General features: G+C 39.4%; 1 protein-coding gene across 2 annotated transcripts in view; it reads left to right on the plus strand.

The window, feature by feature from the left end:
• The window catches only part of UVRAG (UV radiation resistance associated), an 86858-nt gene that overhangs the window by 42557 nt on the left and 21631 nt on the right, over nt 1–22670 (plus strand). For both annotated transcript variants that reach the window (XM_059466036.1, XM_059466037.1), the window contains exon 13: nt 13962–14040. In XM_059466036.1, the coding sequence (XP_059322019.1) occupies nt 13962–14040 (79 nt within the window). The remainder of the gene's footprint in view (nt 1–13961; nt 14041–22670) is intronic.

Genomic DNA, 22670 nt, shown 5'->3' on the forward strand with positions numbered 1-22670 from the left:
TATACATATATATATTTGTAAAGCCCTGTTATTCTTTTTCCCATATCTTTGCCTGAAAGCCCTGTAATTTCAAAGTTACAGTAATTTGGAGGGAAGGGGTTCATGTTTTCCATCCCAGTAAGGTTCCCACTTTCCTTGGCAGGCACTTGTCCTTTAAGCCAAGACACTGGGTTTCTCTGAGATCCTTATTAGGATCTTTCTAGAATTTCTAGAAATTTTTTGTTGGTGGAAATAGCTGAGGTTTTCACTCAAGAGCAAATTCATAAGTACAGGTGTTTGTTTTTAAAGTCATACTGTATAAAGATGTTACTACACTTTCAAGTTTCTTTACTGACTTTTCTAAGCCCTCCTGTTGAGCTGGTTAAATACTTTGAGAGCTTTCAGAATGTCAGTAACTTCTGGGAAATGCTTCATCTGCTTCAGATTGGTTTACTTGCATGATCCAGTCACTTGTATGAGGACCTTGAGAACTTAGGTTTTTTCTGTTACAATAACTGTTACATTGGGACTTTGAAGTAGGAGGTTGTGGTGAGAACTTAGCTCTTGTCTGGCCACAGTACTGAACTTGGAATGTAAGTACAGAGTGACTACCAGTAGCATATAGCATATGGTCAGCCTTGTAATTGTAGAGATATTAGTGTTTGTAATCTATTGAATAACTGTTTCTTTCGTGTATTCCAAAAGCTGATTTTGGTACTACCAAAAAGCTCTTAAGTTTTCTCCAATGATGTCTAGTTTTATGAGTTTTTGAATTACCATGTTAAGGCAAGAATCTGATTTTAACAAAATTTCCCATTAACTTGCTTCTTCAGTGGTCCCTTTCAGCATCTCCAGAGTGCATGTAATATGTAGGAAGAAAGAATTCTCAGAAGTTCTGGAGTCTGAAAGATTTCAAAGCAGTGAGTGCACTTTGAGTCAGCTTGCAGAGCATGCTATGTTTGGCAGGAGTGCTGACCTGCTGGAGGGGGCAGGAAAACTCTGCAGAATGATCTGGACAGGCTGCATTGATGGGATTGGCCAGTTGTATGGGGTTCAACAAGGCCAAGGGTTGTATCCTACCCTTGGGTCACCACAACCCCATAGAATGCTGCAGGCTTGGGGCAGAGTGGCTGGAAAGCTGGGAAGGGCTCTGGGGGTGCTGATCAGCCATGGCTGAACATGAGCCCAGGTGTTCCCAGGTGATGAGGAGGCACAGGCCCAGGGCAGTGACTGTCCCCCTGTGCTGGGCACTGGTGAGGCACTTCCAATCCTCCCTGTCTTTCAGCAAGACAGACATTGAGGAGCTGGAGCATGCCCAGAGATGGGGATGGAGTTGGGGAGGGGTCTGGTGCACCAGCAGAGACTGAAAAAGTTGGCAGAGCTCAGGCTGGAGAAGAGGAGGCTCCCACTCTTCTCAGAGGGGACCTTTTCACTTTCTACCACTCCACAGGAGTGTGGAGCCGCGTGGGGGGGTTTCTGTTCCCAGGTAACAAGTGACAGGATGAGAGGAAACAGCCTCAAGTTGTGCCAGAGAAGTTTTAGGTTGTATATTAGGAAACATGTCTTCCCTGAAAATGTTGTCCAGCCCTGGTCCAGTCTGGTACAGTGGTGGAGTCAACATCCTGGAGGGGTTTAAAAGCCACGTGCATGTGAAACATGGGTTAGTGGTGGCCTTGGCAGTGCTGGACAAGTGGTTGGATTTGGGATGTTCTTAAAGATCTAAGAACTTCAATGATTCTGTGATTCTCTGGGTATGTAACTCCCACATTAAAGCTACTTAGACAGCAACGTGTTCCTCTCTGCAGTGATGAACAAGTTTGCTTGCAGAATAAATCACCCAAATTCTTTGGCAGTGTTCTGGTGGAACTGAAACCTAACACTTCATCACATCCTCAATAACAGGGTGAGAATGCTAAGATGAAACTATTTCTGATATGTTCTGAGACTGTGTTTCTCAAGCCCTGTATTTAATGCTTCTGTTAGTGTGCTCACAGATTTTTAACAAAGAATGGCTCCCACTTTAGGGCAAAATAAGGATTGTTGTGGCTGGAGTGAGACATACATAGTGACATTCCCTGTGCTGGTGTTGCTGCTCATTTTATAGTATTTTTGAGTATAAACAGCTTGGAAATATATATATATATATATATATATATATATATATATATATATATATATATATATATATTCCTCTAAGAGGAAAAATAGGGTTTTTTAAGTTTAGTCACCTTTCTGATTTGCTTTGTATATCTGGACAAGTGAAATGCATGTTCGGATGAATTATTTATGTTGAATTTTTGAGCTATCACTCCTACTCTATGTCTCTTGAAGATTTTCAAGAGCTCTTACTTCCCTGCTAGGTAACTTGGAACTGGAAACTATTTCAAGAAATAGTTTTACTAACATTATTTCTCTGTAATAATAATACAGAGAAATCAAATAGTACACACAATCTGATGGATGTTACCCCTTCTTCCCAACAAAATGTGTTAAGGGAGGACTAGTAGGAGCAGTAGGAAGAAAGTTGCCACCTCGATGTCATACTTCAGGTTGGGGAAAAAATGAAGAGGTAAAAAATGGCATCAATGCCTAAAAAGGTTTTATATTTAAAAGGTAGCAAGAACATTGTCATATGCAAGCACAGCTGCTGGAGTTGTCAGATCTCCAAGAAGGGCTTTTTAGGACTTTTTTTTTTTTGGGTCATATATTTAAATATTGAACTTGTTAGTATTCAGTGTTATAAAGGCCAAAAATATATATAGAATTTAAAGATAAACAAACAGGACCCAGACAGTGATGGAAGAAACCTGATCTAGTCTGGTGCATTTTTTGCAGGAATATTTGGCATTAGTTAATCTGAGATGTCAGTAAACAACTGTAAAGGTTTCCTTGGTATTTTGTAATTTAGAAAAAGACTAATTTTTTTTCTTCCATTGTGTGTGACAAAGGATTGAGACAGCTACCATGCAAGTCTTGGGCATGTACATTGAGGCATTTGACATCTTTGCAGTTGTTTTATGACTTTGATGTACCTCAGGTACCAAAAGATGTATGAAATGGTGTAAGGGGGAGTGAAATTAAGGATGTTACCATGGGTTACTTGTCCTGTCTAAATTCCTTTTGTTGTCATTAAAGTAGGAAACATCTGTCTGTTGTAATACTGGGCCTTCATAGAAAACAAGATCAAAAGACAGCTAAATAATAATATAGTTACAGCTCAAATTTGTCTTTTTATGCAGCTCACCCTGATGATTATTGAAAACCTCAAGCAAGCCAGAAGATTGCAGTGATAGGCAGTTTTTGTTTTGATGTTTGATTTCTCTAAGTGCTGATACTTTGAAGGCCAGTTTGAATTCATTGCTGTAGCCCTTGTGGGAAGGGCAAATGTATAAATAAAAAAAACCAGGTCACCCTCCACTGGGGTGGTGCAGACTTGTTGCAACTGAAGGGTGCATAAAGCATGAATCAGAGGTGCCCTTCTTGGGTCTTCAGAGTGGTTCTGGATTCCTTAAGGATGCAAAGCATCGAGTAAGTTTATCTTAGTTGATGTGCAAGGTATGCAGCACCTTTGCATGTGGGGAATGCTGATGTATCTCCACAGTTTGTTGACTGAACCTTGAACTCAAACCCCAGCAGACTGGATTAGTCCAGTTTGGGGTGCTTTCCATTAGTTTAGGAAACCAAATTTCGGAGAAGATTAAGTAAATCAGGCAGGATGTATTTTGAATCTACACATACTCAAGCAATTATTTTGGTGTATTGGTATTGTATTTTAGACCTACTCATTTGCACTGCTCAGAAAAGCTGGTATGTTGTGTGTGGTTCACACAGTGTTATATTGTGGAAAGTGAGTTACTGACAGTGGAAGTTCTGATGTAAAAAGTTTCTTTTCAGGGTAAAATAGCAATAAAGCAAACATGTGGGATTCCTTGCCAGTTCTGCTCCAAAAAATGCTTCCAAATTATCTGTCTCGATGTATTATCTTTAATTTCTTTGAAATGTGGCAAGCTGGATTTGCAAGTAAATGGAGATAAGTGTTGCTGAACTGGCCTATGGATAATTTTGGAGCATTTGCAATCCACTTGTTGAATGAGCATAATCTGTAAGTGATCCTCCTTATTGTGGCCTTACTCCAGTTTGGAAGAATGGGAAAACAAGAATATCAGCTGCAGTAGACTTAGTACAACACCACTGAAGTTGTTACTGCTCTGTGCCTGGTAACAGATAAGTCACTTGCAAACAAAGCAGTCTGAAAAATCAGAACACAAGCATGTGAAGAATAACTTTTCACTGACGTTAAGATTTTCCAACTCAATTGACACATCTTTAATCATATTTGGTACTTTGGCTGAGGTCATGAAATGGCAGCTTTGGGAAGAAATCTTGGCAAACTTAGATGGAGGGAGATGGTTGCTTGAGAAATCTAATAGCTATCAAAGAAAAGTTGATTCTTTGGGGCAGATTGAGTGTGTGTTAAGGGTTCAACTGTATTGCTCAAAGAATTCTGTTTGCCATGAACTTATCTTGAACTGTATTTTTACATTCTACAATTCTTGAGGATATTTAGCTAGAATCCTGGCTTATTTGATTCTTGATTAGCAAAACAATACTTTTGCCTTCATTGAGTCAGCAGATATTGCTGTGTGTAGATAAAGAATTAGATCAGGTGTTGTTTAATGAATTTAGATAATGTTAACACTGTTTCTGGGAACTAGAAGTTTTAACATGCTCCTGCCCAGACTGAGAAAGCAGATTTTGTTTACAGCAGTATTTGAGACCACTGACCCCAGACATCTGAGACCAGCTGAGAAATGTTTCTGTGAAGACACACTAGTCTTAATCTACTCCCATTGGAACACTAATGTTGAGGTTTTTTTTTTTTCCAAAACATTACTTCATTTTGTAAAATAAGCAGGGACTTGACCTGTATAGAGTGTCTTCTAGTTAAAAATGATTCTTCAGTGGTAGTGAGATTTAAAGTTCTGATAGCAAGGTTGTCTGCTCTGTCCTTACAGATAGTCCATGTATTGTGGCATTGATCATGGCTTGTATGGTGCAAGCCTTGAATCCAAGCTGAAATATGTCACAGAAATGCCTAATTTACAAAAAGCCATCAGTGTCACTGGCTCTATAGATTCTTTGCTGTGATTTTGAGGTGTTTGAAATCATTTGCTAAAGCAATAGAATGATACCCTCTTGTACAAAATGGTGACTGTCTTGTCAGGATTTGCCTGACTTTCATAATTTGGGTATTGGCTTTTATTTTCTTTCCACAGTCTGTACATACTGAAGCTATTGTGCATTCCCCAAGAGCAAGGTCACAGCGGTTACACTTAGCACGGAAAGATGCTTCTGCTTTTGATTATCATCATCTGAACAGTTCAGAAGAGCATTTTGAAAATACATTTCATAAAGTTAAACTAATGTTTTATTTCCCCAGTAAACGAATTCTTTATTTATTGTATAAAGCTTGAATGGGGATATGCTTTTTTCCTCATGGCAGTCTGTATTTTTGTCATCAAATTTGTTTTACAAGTGTAGCTTTTTTTGTTAAGTAGGTACTCAAAACCATGTAGTAATCCAGTCTGAATTTGCTTGTGATTTGTAACACATATTTATATCTTAATCTGTAATTACAAGCAAAATGCATGCTTGTAATCCTTTCTTCTGTCTTTTCATTTAATTTTGGATCTTCTGCAGGAGATCTGTGCAGTCTCTGCTCTGAAGCTGATAGAGTTGTGGTGTAGCTTATCTGAGAAGGAGACTGGTTTTAAAGGAGTGCAGCCAAAGCTTCTTGTGCCTTGATCTTCAGGTGGAGTGCTAAGATGTTAGGAATGCTGGATATTTTGGTGCTTATGGCTCTTGAGCAGTTTATTTGTCCTAGTATTTAATTTGAAGTGTCCTGAGAAACTGTGATTTCAAGAGAGCTGTCTGGACAGTGGCAGTCCTTCTGACTTAAAAGGCTTTCAGGGTTTAATGTCTTCTGGTTCAGAGAAGCCCCAGGACTTTTAAATCACACAAACTTCCTCCTCTGAATACGACATTCCATTACAGTGAGCAAACAAGGTGTGGTGAGGTTGGGGGGAAAACCCCAGTTCTTTCCTCCCCTGCCTGCCCCCCTTGCAGACCCCAAAAGGGGGTGAAGCTGAAATAACTCAACCTTCAGTAAATATTTAAACCTTTTCTTCTACATTCCTCAGACATATCAAACTTGTGGCTTTTTCAAGCCATTATCTTACCTGGATTGTGCTATTTAGTCCTGTCCTCACACAGAGTGCCCTATCCATGGTCTAAAGCTTAAAACTCATTTTTTTTTCTTAACTGACCCATTTTTAGTAGCGTTGTGAGACACACAATTTAGTAACAATTGTGAGACACAAATTGTTCCCCCAGATTTGGTAGATGCTCTGCTATGACATGATAGTCACAGAAATGACGTCAGTTCCTTATCTGTATGGTAATGAATAACTGGGCTTCAGCTGCATTCTGCAAGTCTGTGCTGCAGCCACCTCTCTGCAGTCATTCTGCTTACTGTCCTTGAAAATGAGAAGTGAAAGAAAAAGCCAGATTGAGTTCGTTCTCTGATAAATTTGACACAATTGGGCAGGAAGTATCAAAGATAGTGTAAATACAGTCATGTGAAAGTGCAGTGGTGTCAGCTTCATTTAATCTTTGGATTAAGATTCCAGTCTGCACTTAACTACTGGGTAATGTCGTGATGTCAAAATAGAAAACAGTGATGATTGTTGTTCTCATGATTTGGAATTGTGACCTGCACTGTTTATCTTCTAAGCCACTGTTTATCTTCTAATGGCATGGACTGTGAGATGGAGTTTGCCAATGACACCAAGCTGTGTGGTGCTAGAGGGAAGGGATGGCAGAGGGACCTGGACAGGCTGAAGAGTTGGGCCTGTGCCAGCATTGTGAAGTTCAGCCAGGCCAAATGCAAGGTGCTGCACATCGTAGCAATCCCAAGCACAAGTTCAGGCTGGGTAGAGCATGGATTGAGAGTAGCTCTGAGGAGAAGGACAGCTTGGGAAGATGGCTTGGATGAGAAGCTGGACATACCCTGGCCATGTGTGCTGGCACCTGGAAGTGCCCATGTGCTGGGCTGATCCCACAGCATGGGCAGCAGTGAACGGGGAATTCTGCTCCTCTGTCCTGCTCTGGTGAGACCCCACCTGCAGAGTTGCCTCCAGCTTGGGTCCAACATCAGAAGGACGTGGAGCTGCTGGAATGAATCCAGAGGAGGCCACAGAGGTGCTCCAGGGGCTGTAGCCCCTCTGCTCTGGAGGCAGCCTCAAAAACAGAAGGTTCCGTGGAGATCTGAGAGCTTTTTCCAGTGCATAAAGGGGCTCCAAGAGAGCTACAGAGGTATTTTAGGCAAGGGCCTGGAGATATGGGACAAGGGAGGATGGCTTCCCACTGCCAGAGTGCAGGGTTAGATGGAATTTTGGGAATAATTTTTCCCTGTGAGGGTGGGGAGGCCGTGGCAGAGGTTGCCCAGAGAAGCAGTGGCTGCCCCATCCCTGGAAATGTGCAGGGGCAGGTAGGACAGGGTGTGGAGAAACCTGGTCTAGTGGGAGTTGTCCCTGCCCATGGTAGGAGGTTGGAACAAGATGGATTTTCAGGTCCCTTCCAACACAAACCATTTTGTGATAATTAAGTGTTCCTAAACCATAAGTATCCTAATGTAGCTTATAAAGCTGCAAATATTACTGGTCTTTAAAGTTTTGAATCACTTGGAAAGTTAAGGCTATGTAACATAATTCCAAACTAGATTTGGAATTTTACTTGGATTTGCCAAATGAGATGTAATATGATATTTACATTGTGCCAGACTTCGTCCTGTGCAAGACAGTTGGATGTGATGTGTAAAAACCATTATTTTACTGACTTCTTCCCTTAAGAGCTTTCTGAAGTACAGATTAAACTTTGAGACTTTAATATAATTTGGGATATGGCAGAGGTCTGAACTGAAGAGAGAATAGAAGATCTAAAACATATGGTGTATTACCAAAGTAGAAGCAGGTGAAAGCAGTTAAAAATGAAGCAATTTCATAAGCTTTAAAAATAGTTTGTGTTAAAGGCAAGTGGTTATAGACAATAAAAGTGAGCCATCAGTATATTGGGACATATGTGATATTTCTGGATGCAGAATTCATAAATCACAGAACACAACAGTAAATTTATTTGGACTTGAATTCATAAGAGATGCTTGAGGTCTGAAATAAATGTATGGAATAAGGATTCTTTCAACTTTTCCTAACATATACCATCTGCCTGAGCCAGGAATCCTGTAGTGATTTACTTGAGTGTTCATCAAGCACCAAAGTAACTATTTATATGAAATATATGAAATTAAATGAGATCATGATGGCTGATGAGAACTTGTTGAGGGTCAGCTGGAAAAAGTAGGACAGTGTAGAGATTTTTGTTATTAGAGTAGAACACTTAGCACAATTTATTTGAGTTGTAAGAATGGTCTAATGCTTAAAACACCACGAGTAGTCCAGTCATTGTTGTAGCTTTGAAACAGGCCTCTGATTTTCCAGAGTAATATCTGTGGGCAACTTTAAAAGATCTCTTTTTCTGTAGTCAGTTTTCTGGTTTTTAAATGTATCAGTATTAGTGAGCAGTTTTGATTGGAGACACTATATTAGCAAATTGTTGCCTATGCTCTTACCAAAGCCAGGGGTTTTAAAAGTTGGTAAAAGAAGGGTTGCAACCCTTTCTTTTGTTAAGAAGCCAATAATACTCCTCATAAGGAAAAAAACCCCACCAGAATAGATTATGGATATGAACTGCAGGCATCACACCTCAAACTGTAAATATGAAAATGAAAAATCCTTGCCTACCCCTAGGAAGGATGATGTTTGAGAGGAAACTGTTATGATAGCTGAGTGTACAGGGTGGTTTGAACTTGCCTTAGAGGTGATACATGAGGCTTCTTTGTGCCTGTAGCTTTGTGATTACAGGATGATCTCCTTGTATCTGGATGAACAGCAACACAGAGCAGTGGCTGGTGGCCTCATGGGTGGGCTGCAGCCTCTGAATCAGATTCCTGCAGGGATCCCATAGAATTACAGAGCTGACTTCTAGCAGAAATGCCTTTAGGCCCCTAGACAAGCACAACTGGCAAAAGTGTTCATCTGAAATCATCTCTGCTGCTCCTGTACTGCCACCAGACCATGAATGTGTTTAGACATACTCAGGAATCCTCCTTCAACTGAAAATTGGAATTTGCCTTGATTTGACACTGAGATTTCTGTTCAGCTGTTTGCGTGTGCATGAGTCAGCTGGAGTGGAAATGCTGACAACCAGCCACCATTGGTTTTTCATATTGACTGGAAACACATATACTGGGTTTATCTTTTTTAATAGAAAGACTTTTAAACCAGAGTGGATGATTTAGTATCCTGTCTAGTCTTTGTAATCTTGATGTGATTTACTGTAATGAGATTATTATTATTATTATTATACTTTGCTTTTAAGTTTCTTAGAGTTACATGTGTTTCTTTTGTCTACAGAGCTTTCTACTTGATTAAGTACCATGGTAGAATAAAGTATAATTAGACTAAGCAAAGTTACAGCTCCCCAAGAGTCCTGTTGATGGTGTAATTGGGTACATTTAAACTTTATACCTATCAGAATGATATTTTTAATGCAAATATTCAAACTAACTCTTTAAAAACTTAGCATTTGTGGAGTGTTGTGAGGTCCTTGCACTCAAAACTTAATTCTATTGTTGATGGTACTGTGCTGGTTTTGTAGTTTCAGTGTGGATTACAGGTAGACTTTCAGCCCTGTTTTTTGTTTAAAAGTCTGACTTGATGTTGAACCATCAGGGTAACTGTAAGCCAAGCATGTAACTTCTGCCTTGCTTTTTCTTTTTCACAACTCTATTGAGCCTTGACCTGCTCACACTTGTTTCCTTACTCATTGCATATCAGCAGATCCTCTGTAGGTTTAAATATTTGAGTGTTAGGTGATTTTGATAGAAAAACAAGTTTTAAGCTGAAGAGTTCTTTATCCAGTAGCTGATGTCTGCTTAGGGAGTGTGGCAGGAATTAACAGGGAATGAAATGAAATAAAGCAGTGGATAATGACTTGCTGAAATTAAGATTGCAGGTAGAGAGGAGGGGCTTATTCTTGGGAACCCTCCAAGCAGGAGAGATGGGAGAAAAGTCAAGTGGGTGAGGATGAGAGAGGTAAGGTTAGGGCATATGAATTGTCATATCTATTTTAAGCTCCACTAAAATGAAGTTATTCAGAGATGATTAAAAGTGTCTTTTATCTGCTTCTATTATTTTGGGTTTATTTTATTTAAATTTTTTTTGGTCATCTGTGAGAAATGACAATCAAAACCCCTTTTTCTGTGCGACTGGGAATGCTTGAGTCTTGAACACAATAGTGTTGGTTCGCCAGGGGGAGAGACTGTTCAGTCGTGGTGGCATCACCATAGAAAAACACAGGTTTTGTCCAAAGTGATATGCCATGGAAGGGGATGTGAGCTATGTGCCTAAAAATGTCCTGCATGTGTTTTGTGGTTAATTGTTGATGTGCATTATGGTGCAGTTGGCAACACTGGTCATCTGACTTGTATCCCAGTGAGCCCTATAAAACAGAACATGACTCAGAAAACATTAGTAAAAACTAAGTGTTTGTCACAGTCCTGTAGGATTAAATAAGCAAAACATGAGACTCCCAAAACAAATGTAAGCTTTTAAGATTAAGAACCTTCTTTATGTTACCTTAAAATTTCAAAGTACATATTGACCATCTGGTTCAAATTGGTCCAGTGTGCAGTTTGGATCACTCTGATCCAGAGTTCTCCACCTTCTGAATTCACAGTGGGGCTTGTTTAATTTCAGCATCTTTGGTGCAATTCTCTTAGATCCTAAAGCCACCTTTATGCATGCCTGCTGGCTGATTATTCCCTTAATCACTCCTAGTTGTTGTTGCTTTTCCCCAGTACAGGCTCCTACCTTTTCTGACATGTCTTGAAAGCAGTGGGAATACCAGATACAGAAACAGCTCCAAATGGAGTAAACCTGTTACAAGTTACTAAACATGGTGGATTTTTTCTTGCTTCAGATAATCTTCTCTAAACCAGGATCTTTGTTACAAATCACTATTAAAACTACTATTGCTGCATTGCCTGTCTCTTTATATACAGAAACAGACCATCTTCTGTAAACTCAGGGTGTATTAACACTGTATTTTAAGAAGTCTACATGCTATTGAATTTCATATTCCCTAGCTGTATGTAAATGACAACATATTTTTACAAAGGCACATGTTGACCCTCCCTGAGCAGAAGCTGCTTTGTTCATAATTCCTGACTGTTAACATGGCAGATGCGTGGTTTCCTAGAGTGTGTAACTACTACTCTGAGGAGGACCAGAGCTCAACTTCTGAGCTCTGATCTGGACTGAGAACAAATTTCCAACACTTGATAACTTCTCTCAGATAATCTTTTCTGTTGATTGTAGAAAGGGTACCTATAGCTTGTGGTTTTTGATTCTTTCCACTAAACATACCACACTTGTTCAAATTTTTTATCTCAGAGTAAGTATCTGTGTTTTGCTTTAAAGGAGCTTAGTGGTTTTTTTCCCCAAATACATCAGCAAGAATGGAAAGAAGGAAGGTGCACTTTGGAGTAGAATAGGTAGGCAGATGCCGTTTTGAATTTCACTATGCATTTTGTGATTATAAAAACACTAAAATAGTGTTTTTCAAAAGTATTTAGTATAACTAAATCCTTACACAGCAGACTCAGGTTTTTGCAGCATGCCAAAGGGAGGGATTGAGCTTACAGTCAGTGCTTTTCTGTGGAGTGGGCAAGAAGAATTTCACAGAGGGAGGCAGCAGTTCAAGTTGGATTCAGTTATACTCACTGAAGCACTGTATAAAATGATTGAGTTCCTTGAGTTTATTGCTTGTGATCGGGCTTAATGGGCAAGGAAGATAAAACACAGAGAGAGAGGCATAAAACCTAGTAATATTTTTCTCTTGAGTCATAAATGTGTATATGGAGAGACATCCACTGGCAGTTTTCAAAACTTTAAGTGATTATGTTGTGAAAGCTGACCTGAGGATGTATGTGGTTTAAAGCCTTTCAAGATTAATTAGTGGAAGTTAGAGGATGGAAATCTGAATATTGGCAAAGAAGCAGGATCAACGTGATAAGCAGAATAGCCTGATTTTCCCTTTCAAAAGAATCTGTGTGTGGGAGGTGTCAGTGAGCACCATAAACCAGTTTTTACCCTCTTTCTATACTGCATGGATCAAAGAGCTCTGTGTGTAATAATAGAATGCATGGTTCCTGTTACCAGTGACTTCATGAAATGCTGCTTTCTAGGGAATCGTGGGTTTTGTTGCTAATGGTGCTTTTATTGTAAAAAAATGGGTTAGTTGTAGACTGTTAATTGTAAAGTTATTCTTTAAATCGAACTCTTCCTTTGTTTGGGTAGTGTAATTGGAGATAGTGAAATGTATTTTGTATTTTGCACGTAGAATAATGTGTTGCAGAATTTTTGTAGCATTTGGGAGTTTCATTTTCTTGCACGGGGAACTAGTTCAATTTCTAGATCTATTAAGCAAAGTTAGCTAGATATATAGTATTCACAGAAATTTTAATGTTCCTCAGCTTAAAGAGACCTAGCAAGTTTGAAAGTAGCAGAAAACCTGAAGCTGACAGTTTGATCTGCTGTGATCATGAGTTGTTAACCTTTAGCTTTAATGACACTGTATAATTCTTAAAATTACAAATGTACTCTACTGTGGGGCTGATGGATGATAAAATTCACTTTGCCTAATCACCTCTCCAGTGTGTGTTGTTTCTAGTAGATACTGATCTCCTGTATTTGTTATCTTATATTTGAGAACCTTAGTTTCTGCTATAGGCTGGGTCTTATGTGGATACTTCATTCAGCATCTTGATTAGGAGCTGCAGGACATGGTTCATGAAAAGGCAAAAACTTGATTCATGCTGTAGTTCCCATAAAAATAAATTTTAGTTTGTGCTAAGATTTCTGAATTGACCATGATGACCTCATAACCTCTGGTGCTGAGGAGGAGTCAAAAGACAGTCCTTAGAAGTGCAGTGTACAGCTGTTACAGCTGTTTGAGAACTGCTTCACTTAAGCAGAGATTCTTTAAGCTGACATATAAAACGATATTCTTTAATGCAGAAACTGTCAAAGAGTTTCAATATTTCAGGGACTAATGTTGTAGTTCTCCTGTCTCATGCAGCAGTGCTATGCTATGTTCTTACAAACTATTTGATACATTTGGGTATATAAATGTAATAGCAAATTTGCATTTAAAATGGTGAGCAATATTTATTACATAGGAAAAATAAAGATCAGTAATAAAATGTTTGCAAGGGCTATAGTGACCTATGATGCTGTGACTCAAGCCTTTGGTGCATGTGTGAAGTTTGTTGAAAGGAATCACTTCTGTTCTGTATGTTGTTCTGGTAAGTGAGCCTGCAAATTTCTTCTCTATGTAAAGGGCTTTGTGCTCTGTCAATCACAGGATAATGATCAAAAGATAACTTTTTAAAATATTCCTTCTGTTTGGAAATGAGCTAACCAAGTGTGACTGAGTGAATGCAGAGGGATAATGTGGGATCTGGAATTGTGCTGTGTGCTTCTGAAATTACACTTTGGTTGGTGAGAGGGATGTTGCAGCCCTGGGAGAATCATAAAGTGTCTTTTAAAAACCTCAGATACTTTAAAAATGGAATTCTGTAGCTGACTTTTGGCATCAGTTTTTAAGTGCTGATTGACTGGAGTTGCAGGGGGTCACTAAATACCCCCTATGGAGGGGTTCCTGGGAGAAGTCAGCAAAGGAAGCTTTTTTAATTTTTACCTTCTCAGAAAAGGAATCTGGGGCTTTTTGAAGTTTACATAACCATCTGAATACTGAATAATTTCACCTTAAATACTTCCCCCCCCCCTTTTTTTTCCCATCAGATTTCCTTTATATGCAAAAGGAGGGGAGAAGCTTCAATTTGAATATGGAGTCTATCTTCTCAACAAAAATATAGCACAGGTTGGTATATTTGAGATTGCTTTTTATTATTATTTATCTATGTATTCTCTGCTTGGTTGTCAGTGTGATGTGAATGTGCATGTGCTGTCCTGTGATGCTGCTCTCTGTGGTAAAAAACTATGAACTAAGAAAAATATCCTTGAAAACATAATTTTCACTTATCTTCAGCTTTGTGTTTGAGATTTTCTTCTGTGACGCTTAGAGATGGACTTGCCAGATAATAATGAATCTTTTCAAATGGTACATTCTATGAGTCTATAGACTTCACACTGTTTTGAAAACTGTAAATATTCTCAGATTTTTTTATTGTCGTACTTGAAGATCTATTCATGTAATTCTTGCTCATGTGTCTTTAATTTTGCTGTATTATTACTTCAACTAGTATTCTACCCTTATAAGAAAACACAATACATGTAAAATATGAAGTATTGCAAATGTGTGACTTTTATTTAAAAAGTTCTCTAATCAACCTTACTTCCTTGTTTTTAATGTATTAAAAAAAACCCCAACATCTATTACTCTGAAAAATGGAAGAGACTTTGCATACTTGTATTTGAGATGGCAGCAATACCTGCAGCTAACACATTTGGTTTGGAATTCAGAGAATGTTCAGAAAGCTGGTCTTAAAGAGGCCTGGCTGTTTCAATTGGTATGTAGTCCTAGGACAGAGTCAGCTGCTTTTATGCTGTCCCTGGTGATGTTCTGTGAAGAAAAACCTGTGATATAAGTGCTCCTTAGTTCCAGTGCTTGACTGTCTTGGCCACTAAAGACAGCTAATTTCTGACATTGATTCCAAACCTGGCTTGCCTTTGTTTATATATTATAATAATCTGATCCATTTAAGTCTCTTCCATTTTGCAAACTTTTATGCATTGAAAAACCAGTTTTCAACACTTCTCCTGTCTCAGATTCTCCCACCTGAATCCACATTTTTCTTGAAATGCAATGCCTAAAGCTGGATACAGTGAGCAACTGTTGCTTTCAAAACATTGAGTAGGATGGGAGAAATGCTTCCCAAGTCTTGTCCTTTTATTTCCAGTTCATTGGGTTCTAATAGATTTTTACTCTTAAAAGCCTAGCAGAGTAAATCTTATGATTCTGTGCAACCAACAGCCCGAGGTATCTCCTGCACAGCAACACAACACTCCATTCTGAATTTGTGCAGGTTGTTATGTTTGTTGCAGTTCTGGAGACAGGCACAGGACTGAACACACCGAGTTCAAGTGACAACACCCAATGTTTATTGATGGACACCCCCTTTTATAGGGGGCTCAAATTTCCCATGCTTGAACACCTGAGTGATCAAGGTCTCAACACCACCCAGCTCACTGGGCAGCTGATGTCTGCATTCAGGATTGAATGGGATTGGCTGGGCTCCCCTGTTGGAGTTCCAATCCAACATTGTTTTCCTGGGGACTTGTTTACTTTTACTCCTTAACGAGCTAGGCTGGTCAAGTTGGGGTCTGTTATGGCCAAATTTATCTGTGCAGCTTCAGACCAGCTGCAGCTGTCACAGCAGGTGATTTGTTTAATTCACATTTTATATGCTGTACCTTGAATGTATTCTTAAAGAAGAACTTGCTTGTTCTTAATCATGTTTATGCTTTGGTGGCAAAAAAAAAAAAGAAAAAAAAAAAAAAGCTGAGAACTCAGTCTCAGCTTTATGCTGGCTGCATCTGAGCCTATGTCCTATCCAGATTACCTAATTAAAATATTGGATAGAACTGAGGTTCTGTTATTCCAGGTGGAGTCCCATTTTGCCAGCACTTCAGCTGTAGTCATGAGCCATTCTTTATTACACCCAAAGAGTACTTTCTCTGTATTCACTTGTACTTCATCAATATACCATTTCCCCAGCATGCTTGTGAGCATATTACATTTAAATTCCAAGAGAAATATGACATTTCTGTTTCTAACCTGTTTGAAATTACATTAGTCTTGCAGTTTTATTCTTGAAAAATCTGACCATTTTATGCTTAGTTTCTGCTATTCTTGTTTGTTTTTCCAGTTTTCTCTTCCATAATTTTTTGCCATTCCTTATCCCAAATTGAAGTAAAGCTTCTGAGTCTTTGTGTTGTTTTTTTTTTTTTTGTTTAAGTTTGGATTGCATTTACCATTTTCCATACTTGCCCATGCTTAGTGTATTTTGGACAATAACCTCTGAAATTACTTAAAGGCTAAAATATCTTAAGACAAAGTTAATGGAGTCCTACTAATCTTGGAAATTGGCTTAGCCAGGCTGTTAATGTATCTTAGACTACAATTTCTTGTTGGTGGTATTGGTAATGGCAGCCAGCTGTTCACACTTGACCTCCAGAGGGAAGATTAGTGAGAAAAAGGGATTAGTCTTTCCCTCAAATGCTTTGCTCTTCATTACTATCAAAACAATGCTTTCCTTAATCTCTGCTTACTAGTTCATTCTGTAACTTGTGAGTGTGATGCTGCTTGCTTTGCCTTTCAGTCCTTCTTTGTCTTTACCTTATTTTGGAGTTTGCCATTCAGTTATGTGATGCAAGCAAGAAGCTGTGTCATTTTTTTCATTGCAATGATGAATTCTTTATGGAGGCCAGAGTGGTTGTCTTTCCTGTTTGTGTAGTTTGGGTTACTTGACACTTGTGCCTGTAGTATTTTTTTACAGAAACTGTCACCACTTCACTTGTTTTCCTGTTTATCTCCTTGACTTGTCACCTTTAAGATGTTACCACTCTTATACCTACTTCTCATTCTGATTTTCTTGTCCTGTTTCTGAAGGACTCTGGGTGGTTAACGCACGGTCACTCACCCATGTTGCCTTCCAGTTCCTTGCAGTTGATTTCTGAAATCACTGGCATATGTTTAAACTTATAAAAGTAAATGAAAGCTTTAAGTATGTATTGGTATAAAAAGAGTTTCCAGCTCTACTTGAGGTCATTGGTGCTGGTGCAAGCCAGTCAGTGGCCAAACTTCAAAGTGGTTAGTAAAACACTAGTGATTCCCATGTAAATGCTTGAGATTGTATGCTGTTGGACATAAAAACATAATAAAAAAATTTACTAAATTGGAGTTTCTGGGGGTGCTTCTACTACTTATTTAATCATGAAAGTGTTATAATGTCCACATAAACTGTTGTAGTCACCTTTGTTTTCATGTCCTTGGTCAAATATTGCTGCTTTATATAGTTCTGCCAAGGGGAAAATCCACTGTGAAAGCAGAGCAGGTAGGTAATGTGCAGCAATGCATCATAAAACCTCTGTGCTCTGGGGCTGGCTTGACCTAAAAACCCAAGATATTGTGTGAGTTCTTGTATGTTTCTTGGGATGCTGGAACTGTTGAATTTACATAGCTTTTAGCAGACCTTATGGCTGCTTTCAGAGAAGTGTTCAGATATACTTAGTTCTTGTGAATGTGTGAAAAATTAAGTTTGGACAGAGAATGAGCAGCTGCCTCTCTCTTATCTCCAGACCATCGCCCAAAGGTGTTTATCTTGATTCAGAGAACCAGTCCTCTTTGTCAGGAATAAATGTAAATCAGTTGCTTAATTCCCTCTGTGCTCTGGGAAGAATAGTGGTGACTTCACTGGAGCATGGAAACAGGAGCCTGGGTCTCTGTTACCTCACTTGAATCATTCATGCAAGTTTTGACAAAAAAGAGCCCAGAAAAATTCAATCAACTTCAAGAAATATTTTGAAATTATTTGTATAAGCTCGCCTGATTTACCAGATTTTTTTTTTCCTTTTACAATTACCTAGAATTCTGGCAGCAAGGAGAAATGTGAGTGTGGCAGAAGTGAGATGGGATTGATATAAAATTACTGACATAAAAACTCTTCTAGAGATAAAGGGGTACTGTTTTGTGAAACAGCAGGATAATAACACTGGAAACCACATCTTGCACACAGGAGAATTCTGCTGGAATTAGAAGCAGCCTAGTGCTGGCTTGGTAGAGTTTTTTTTGGAGAAACTTGCTTTGCTGTTACATTCCAAAGTTGAAACAATGTGTGTTAATTCTCAGAGTTCATAATAACTTCCATCTGTATGTGAGCACGAATTGTTTCAATACCCGTATTTTCTGTTTGTAAAATTGCATCCCTGACAAAGTTCACAGAGGATCTTTTTGAGTTGGATAACATTATCTAAGGCTGTAAATTTCCATTTAAGATTTCAGCTGTTTGACTCTCACTAGCATAGAAATGCAGGTTTTTTTTCAAAGATAAATTAGTCACTTATGTCTGATAATACCTACAAAAAAAATTATAATTATCAAAGGTGAAGTACAATAGAGTTGCTAAAATGGGAGTGAATTGCACAGCTCTCCAAAGCATTAGACAGCTGAGAGCATTCAGCAAGTACTAGCCCCATAAACCCTGTAGCTTGAAGGTCCCTTCCAACTCAAACAATCCTGTGATTCCATATTAAATTCTTTCTGTCCTGTATTGGTCATTATGTCTAATGCATGCATTTATGATGTGTAGTCATTGAGGACAGCATGTCTATCTTGTTCATCAAAGTTCCAATTTCTTTATGTATTCAAGAGGTTGTCTTTTGCATGATACTTGACAGGCATTATTTCTTGTCCAGTTACCAGACTGCTTGTAGAGGACATAATTTCAAAAGAGCTGTAAAGCTGGTTTCTTTAGGTACTAGTGAGAAGAGAGTTTACTGCAGCTATTTTCTTGCATGGGGTAGTGAAGTTATTTACACTCCATGTGTCAAACGATTTTCTATTTCAGTCAGCCACTGAAGGACATCAAATGAATTTGCCTCTTAATCTTCTGGATTTCTTATTCTAAGTCTTATCTCAGCTTTACCACAGAACCAGAGGGCATCTGTATGACTTGTGAGACCTCTTTTATTCTTTTGCTGTGACCTTGGTCACTGTCTCCATCTGGCTTTATTTGACATGGCCTCAGGAGCGATGGTGTTCTGTCCTTGTCTAAATAATTTGGCTCTTGAAAAGTAGACTTGTAAAACCAGGTGTCAAATCATTTGGACCATTTTACAACTCTTTGTTTTCCTACAGCCAACCCAAGGAGTGAATGTGTCTAATTTAACCTCAGTTCATAGCATCATACAACAGTTTGAGTTGGAAGGGAATTTGAAGACCATTATTCATGGGCAGGGACCCCTTCCCTAGACCAACACCCTCCTTACACCAACCCTCGACCAGGTTGCTCCAAGCCCTTTCCAGGCTGGCCTTGAACACTTCCAGGGATGGGACAACCTGTGCCAGGGCCTCACCACCTTCTGAGTAAACAATTTATTTCTAGCATCTAATCCAAATCAGCCCTCTTTTAGTTTAAATCTCTTCCCCTTTTCCTATCCCTGTCTATCCATGTGAAGAGTTCATAGTCGTGTTTGTTAGCAGAGTCTCTGCATATCGTGTCAGACAGAGCATCACCTTCCTGGCATCACTTCCAAGTTTAGTGAAACCTGTGGAATTTGTTACACTGTATGAAATGAGGGTTTTTTTCCTTCTGTTCAGCCTGACTGCTGTGCTCAGGATTGTTTCACAAGGAAGGCTTCTTTCCTTATCCTCACTTGTTTTGTCAGACCATTATTGTGTTGTGTTAGGCTGATATTCCTGTTCACAGTGGCATCACTTGCTCAGCCCTGGCCAAAGAATGGTTCTGCTTTCATCTGACAGTCATTAGCAACACATGAACTTTGCTATTTGATATGAAAAAAACCAAAACACTCTCTTGTCAGCTCCCCCAAGGTTCTTTTTCTCACCAATAGAGTACAGATCCAGGTAAGTAAGTAATGTCTGGCCCTCCTCTTGTGTGTCCATGGCCACTGTGTCCACATGGTGGCAGGTGGCATTTACGTGCTTTGTGTAATCTGCTTGAGAAGCTGAGCAGCCAGTGCTGCTTTCCTGGGAATACTGCTTTGTGGGTGAGTTGCTTGTCTAATGCACAAAGTAACATTCACAGAACCGTGGAAGAAAACCAAAATTCTTGTTACATTGTAGGTGTAGTTAAAGTGCCATCTTCGTAATACCTGCATGGAATTAAAGTTGAATACTTACGTATTAGTATTATTCTTACCATATGTAAGAGGCTGAAGTGAAACTCGGCTGTTAAACATGAAATGAAGCAAGAGGTTCAGTTTCTGGTTCTGTTAGACTATCAAACATGAGAGAAAATCAGCTTTATAACACAAACTAAAAGCTTTTCCATGGGAAGTTGAACAGCAGAAATGTTAGGCCTAGAATTTGTTTTGGCAATGAACACTAAGGAGCACAAGTGTCTTTAAAGAATTCTGTGAGTAGTGGTGTACATGCAGTGGTTATGGCCTTTGAGTGCAGGATACTGTGACTTGCACTCTGCATCTTTTATGAGGCCCCTAAACTAAGATCATAAAACACAGTTCAGAAAGAATGCACTGTCTGAGTCCAAGGGCAGTTCAGCTGCATACGGAAAAGTGTTCTTGAAAGAGCAAAGGTTGAAGCCAGAGCCTAGTCCTTGTCTTGTTAAGTGCCAGGCTTTCATTTCAAAACTAAGAGGAAGGTACTGCACCTGAAACACCACAAAGTACCTTCTCCAGCTGTGTAGAGCCAAAAGCTCTTAGGAGAGGTTTCATTCCTGAAACTTTCCTAGGGTAACCGTGAGCTGATACTTAGCCAGATCATTTAGAATTGGGGAATTCAAAAAAATGTATGTTTTTTGCAAACTTTTTGGAAAGGCTTTCTTTTTTCCTTTCCTATCACCCATGCCAAGAAAAAATAGGTTGAAATGAGGCTGGATTAGCTGTAACTGAAGTCCTGGCTTTCATTCAGCTGAAAGCCTGCCTATCCTTGTCTGTAGGCAAATACCAATATGAACTTGCTCTATGAAGGAGCAGGTCTTGGGTGTTCAACCCATACAGATCCTGGCACCTGCAGCCTAAGCCCAGGCAGTGCTGGAGGCTCCTGCAGCTGTGGTGGGATGACCAGTGTGGTTGGGTGACTGGAGGGATGAAGCACTTCTCATATATGGACAGGCTGGGAGAGCTTGGGTTGTTCAGAGTGGAGAAGAGATGGCTTTAGGAAGACCTCAGAGCCCCTTCCAATGCGTGAAGGGGCTCCAAGAGCTGAAGAGGGACTTTGGAGAAGAGCCTGGAGTGACAGGACAAGGGAGAATGGCTTCCCACTGCCAGAGGCAGGATTAGGTGGGATAATGGGCAGAAATTCTTGGCTGTGAGAGTGCTGAGGCCCTGGCACAGGTTGCCCAGAGAAGCTGTGGCTGCCCCACCCCTGGAAGTGTTCGAGACCAGGCTGGACAGGTCTTGGAGCAGTCTGGTCTAGTGGAAGGTATCTAGGTCCATGGCGGGGGAGGGTAGGACTGGATGAGCTTAAAAGTCCTTTCTAACCCAAACTGTTATGGGTTTCTATGAATAGGAGAGGCATCACCAGCTGTACTTAGAGTCAGTTCTCCAAAATTATTTTGTGGGACCAGCCTTGCAGGCATTTTCTGTGTATTACATAGCTTTTGTACTGTGTAGCTGTCATCATCTCTGTGCATTAGCTCTTCAGAATTCCTAAAAAAATAAGTATGTTTTTAAAATAGAACCAAAGTTGAGTATACAAAATGCAAATGGATTCCTGATATAGTTAATCTGACATAAAAACATGTTGTCTGCCAGATTCAGCAGAATCTGCTTTGTAGTGTATAAAAGTTCCATGTTACAAAATTGAAAGAGACAGGGAGGTGGGAAATCTGTTATCAAGCCCTGGCACAATGTATCGGTGTAGGAAAAAGCTGCAGTGTATAGTTTTTCTTAACAAGTTGGTGTGTGCACTGGAGGCAAAGCTGGACATTCAAATATAGTGTTCAATCTGTGGATTTCCAGGTCCTGCTTGGTAGGCCTGTTTCTTCCTTCAGAGCCTTCTCTCTTTCTGCCATGTGGCCCATTTCTTAATTGGAAAAAGAAATTATGGTAAAATGCACCTAATTTCTTAAAACTTCACTTGTTTTAATGCATAAAAACTCTTCTTATCTCTTATTTGTAAGCAAGTGACAATCTGCCTTGTGGGGTTCAGATTTTTTTTTTCCCTGAGCCTCTGTTATTTTCACATTTCCCCCCACATCCTGTGTTCTTCTGTTGTATAGTTTAATATGTATGTTTTGTCCTCCTTGGTCAGGGTTTGTCTCATACTTCTGTGCATAAGATTTGGCACATCAGGGCATAAAACCTATTTTGAATACTTTTGGTATGTCAGGTACTTAATCATCCATAAATGCCTTTCATGTTTTTTATAAACTGGGGTTGAAGTTTAGAGCAAGTTGTTCTCCAACAAATGGAATAAAAGGCTCTGATATGTATGGGCTCATTCACTTTTTGGTCAGTCCATAATGTTTGGAAATCCAGAACTTTAAAGTGTTTTGTTTTTCAAGGGACTGGAAATACTGAAGCAGTTATTGCATTTCTCTTTGCTGGTCTTGTGTGTAATTAATGGAGTTAATATTCTGTAATTAGGAAAAAACCAAGCTCTGCTTCAGTTTAACACATATAGATTGATGTTTTCAGGAAGACCAGTGCTGAACTGTCTTCTCTGACCTCAGCTTTTAAGTTTGAAATATCATTCATCATATGGGAAACCATTTCCTGTGTTGGTGTACCTTACTGCCAAGTGGAGTTCACTGAATGCTGGTGTTATCCTGATAGGAAGCAAGG

This window comes from Ammospiza nelsoni, chromosome 2 (genome assembly GCF_027579445.1).
Source record: "Ammospiza nelsoni isolate bAmmNel1 chromosome 2, bAmmNel1.pri, whole genome shotgun sequence".
NCBI classification, from domain to species: domain Eukaryota; kingdom Metazoa; phylum Chordata; class Aves; order Passeriformes; family Passerellidae; genus Ammospiza; species Ammospiza nelsoni.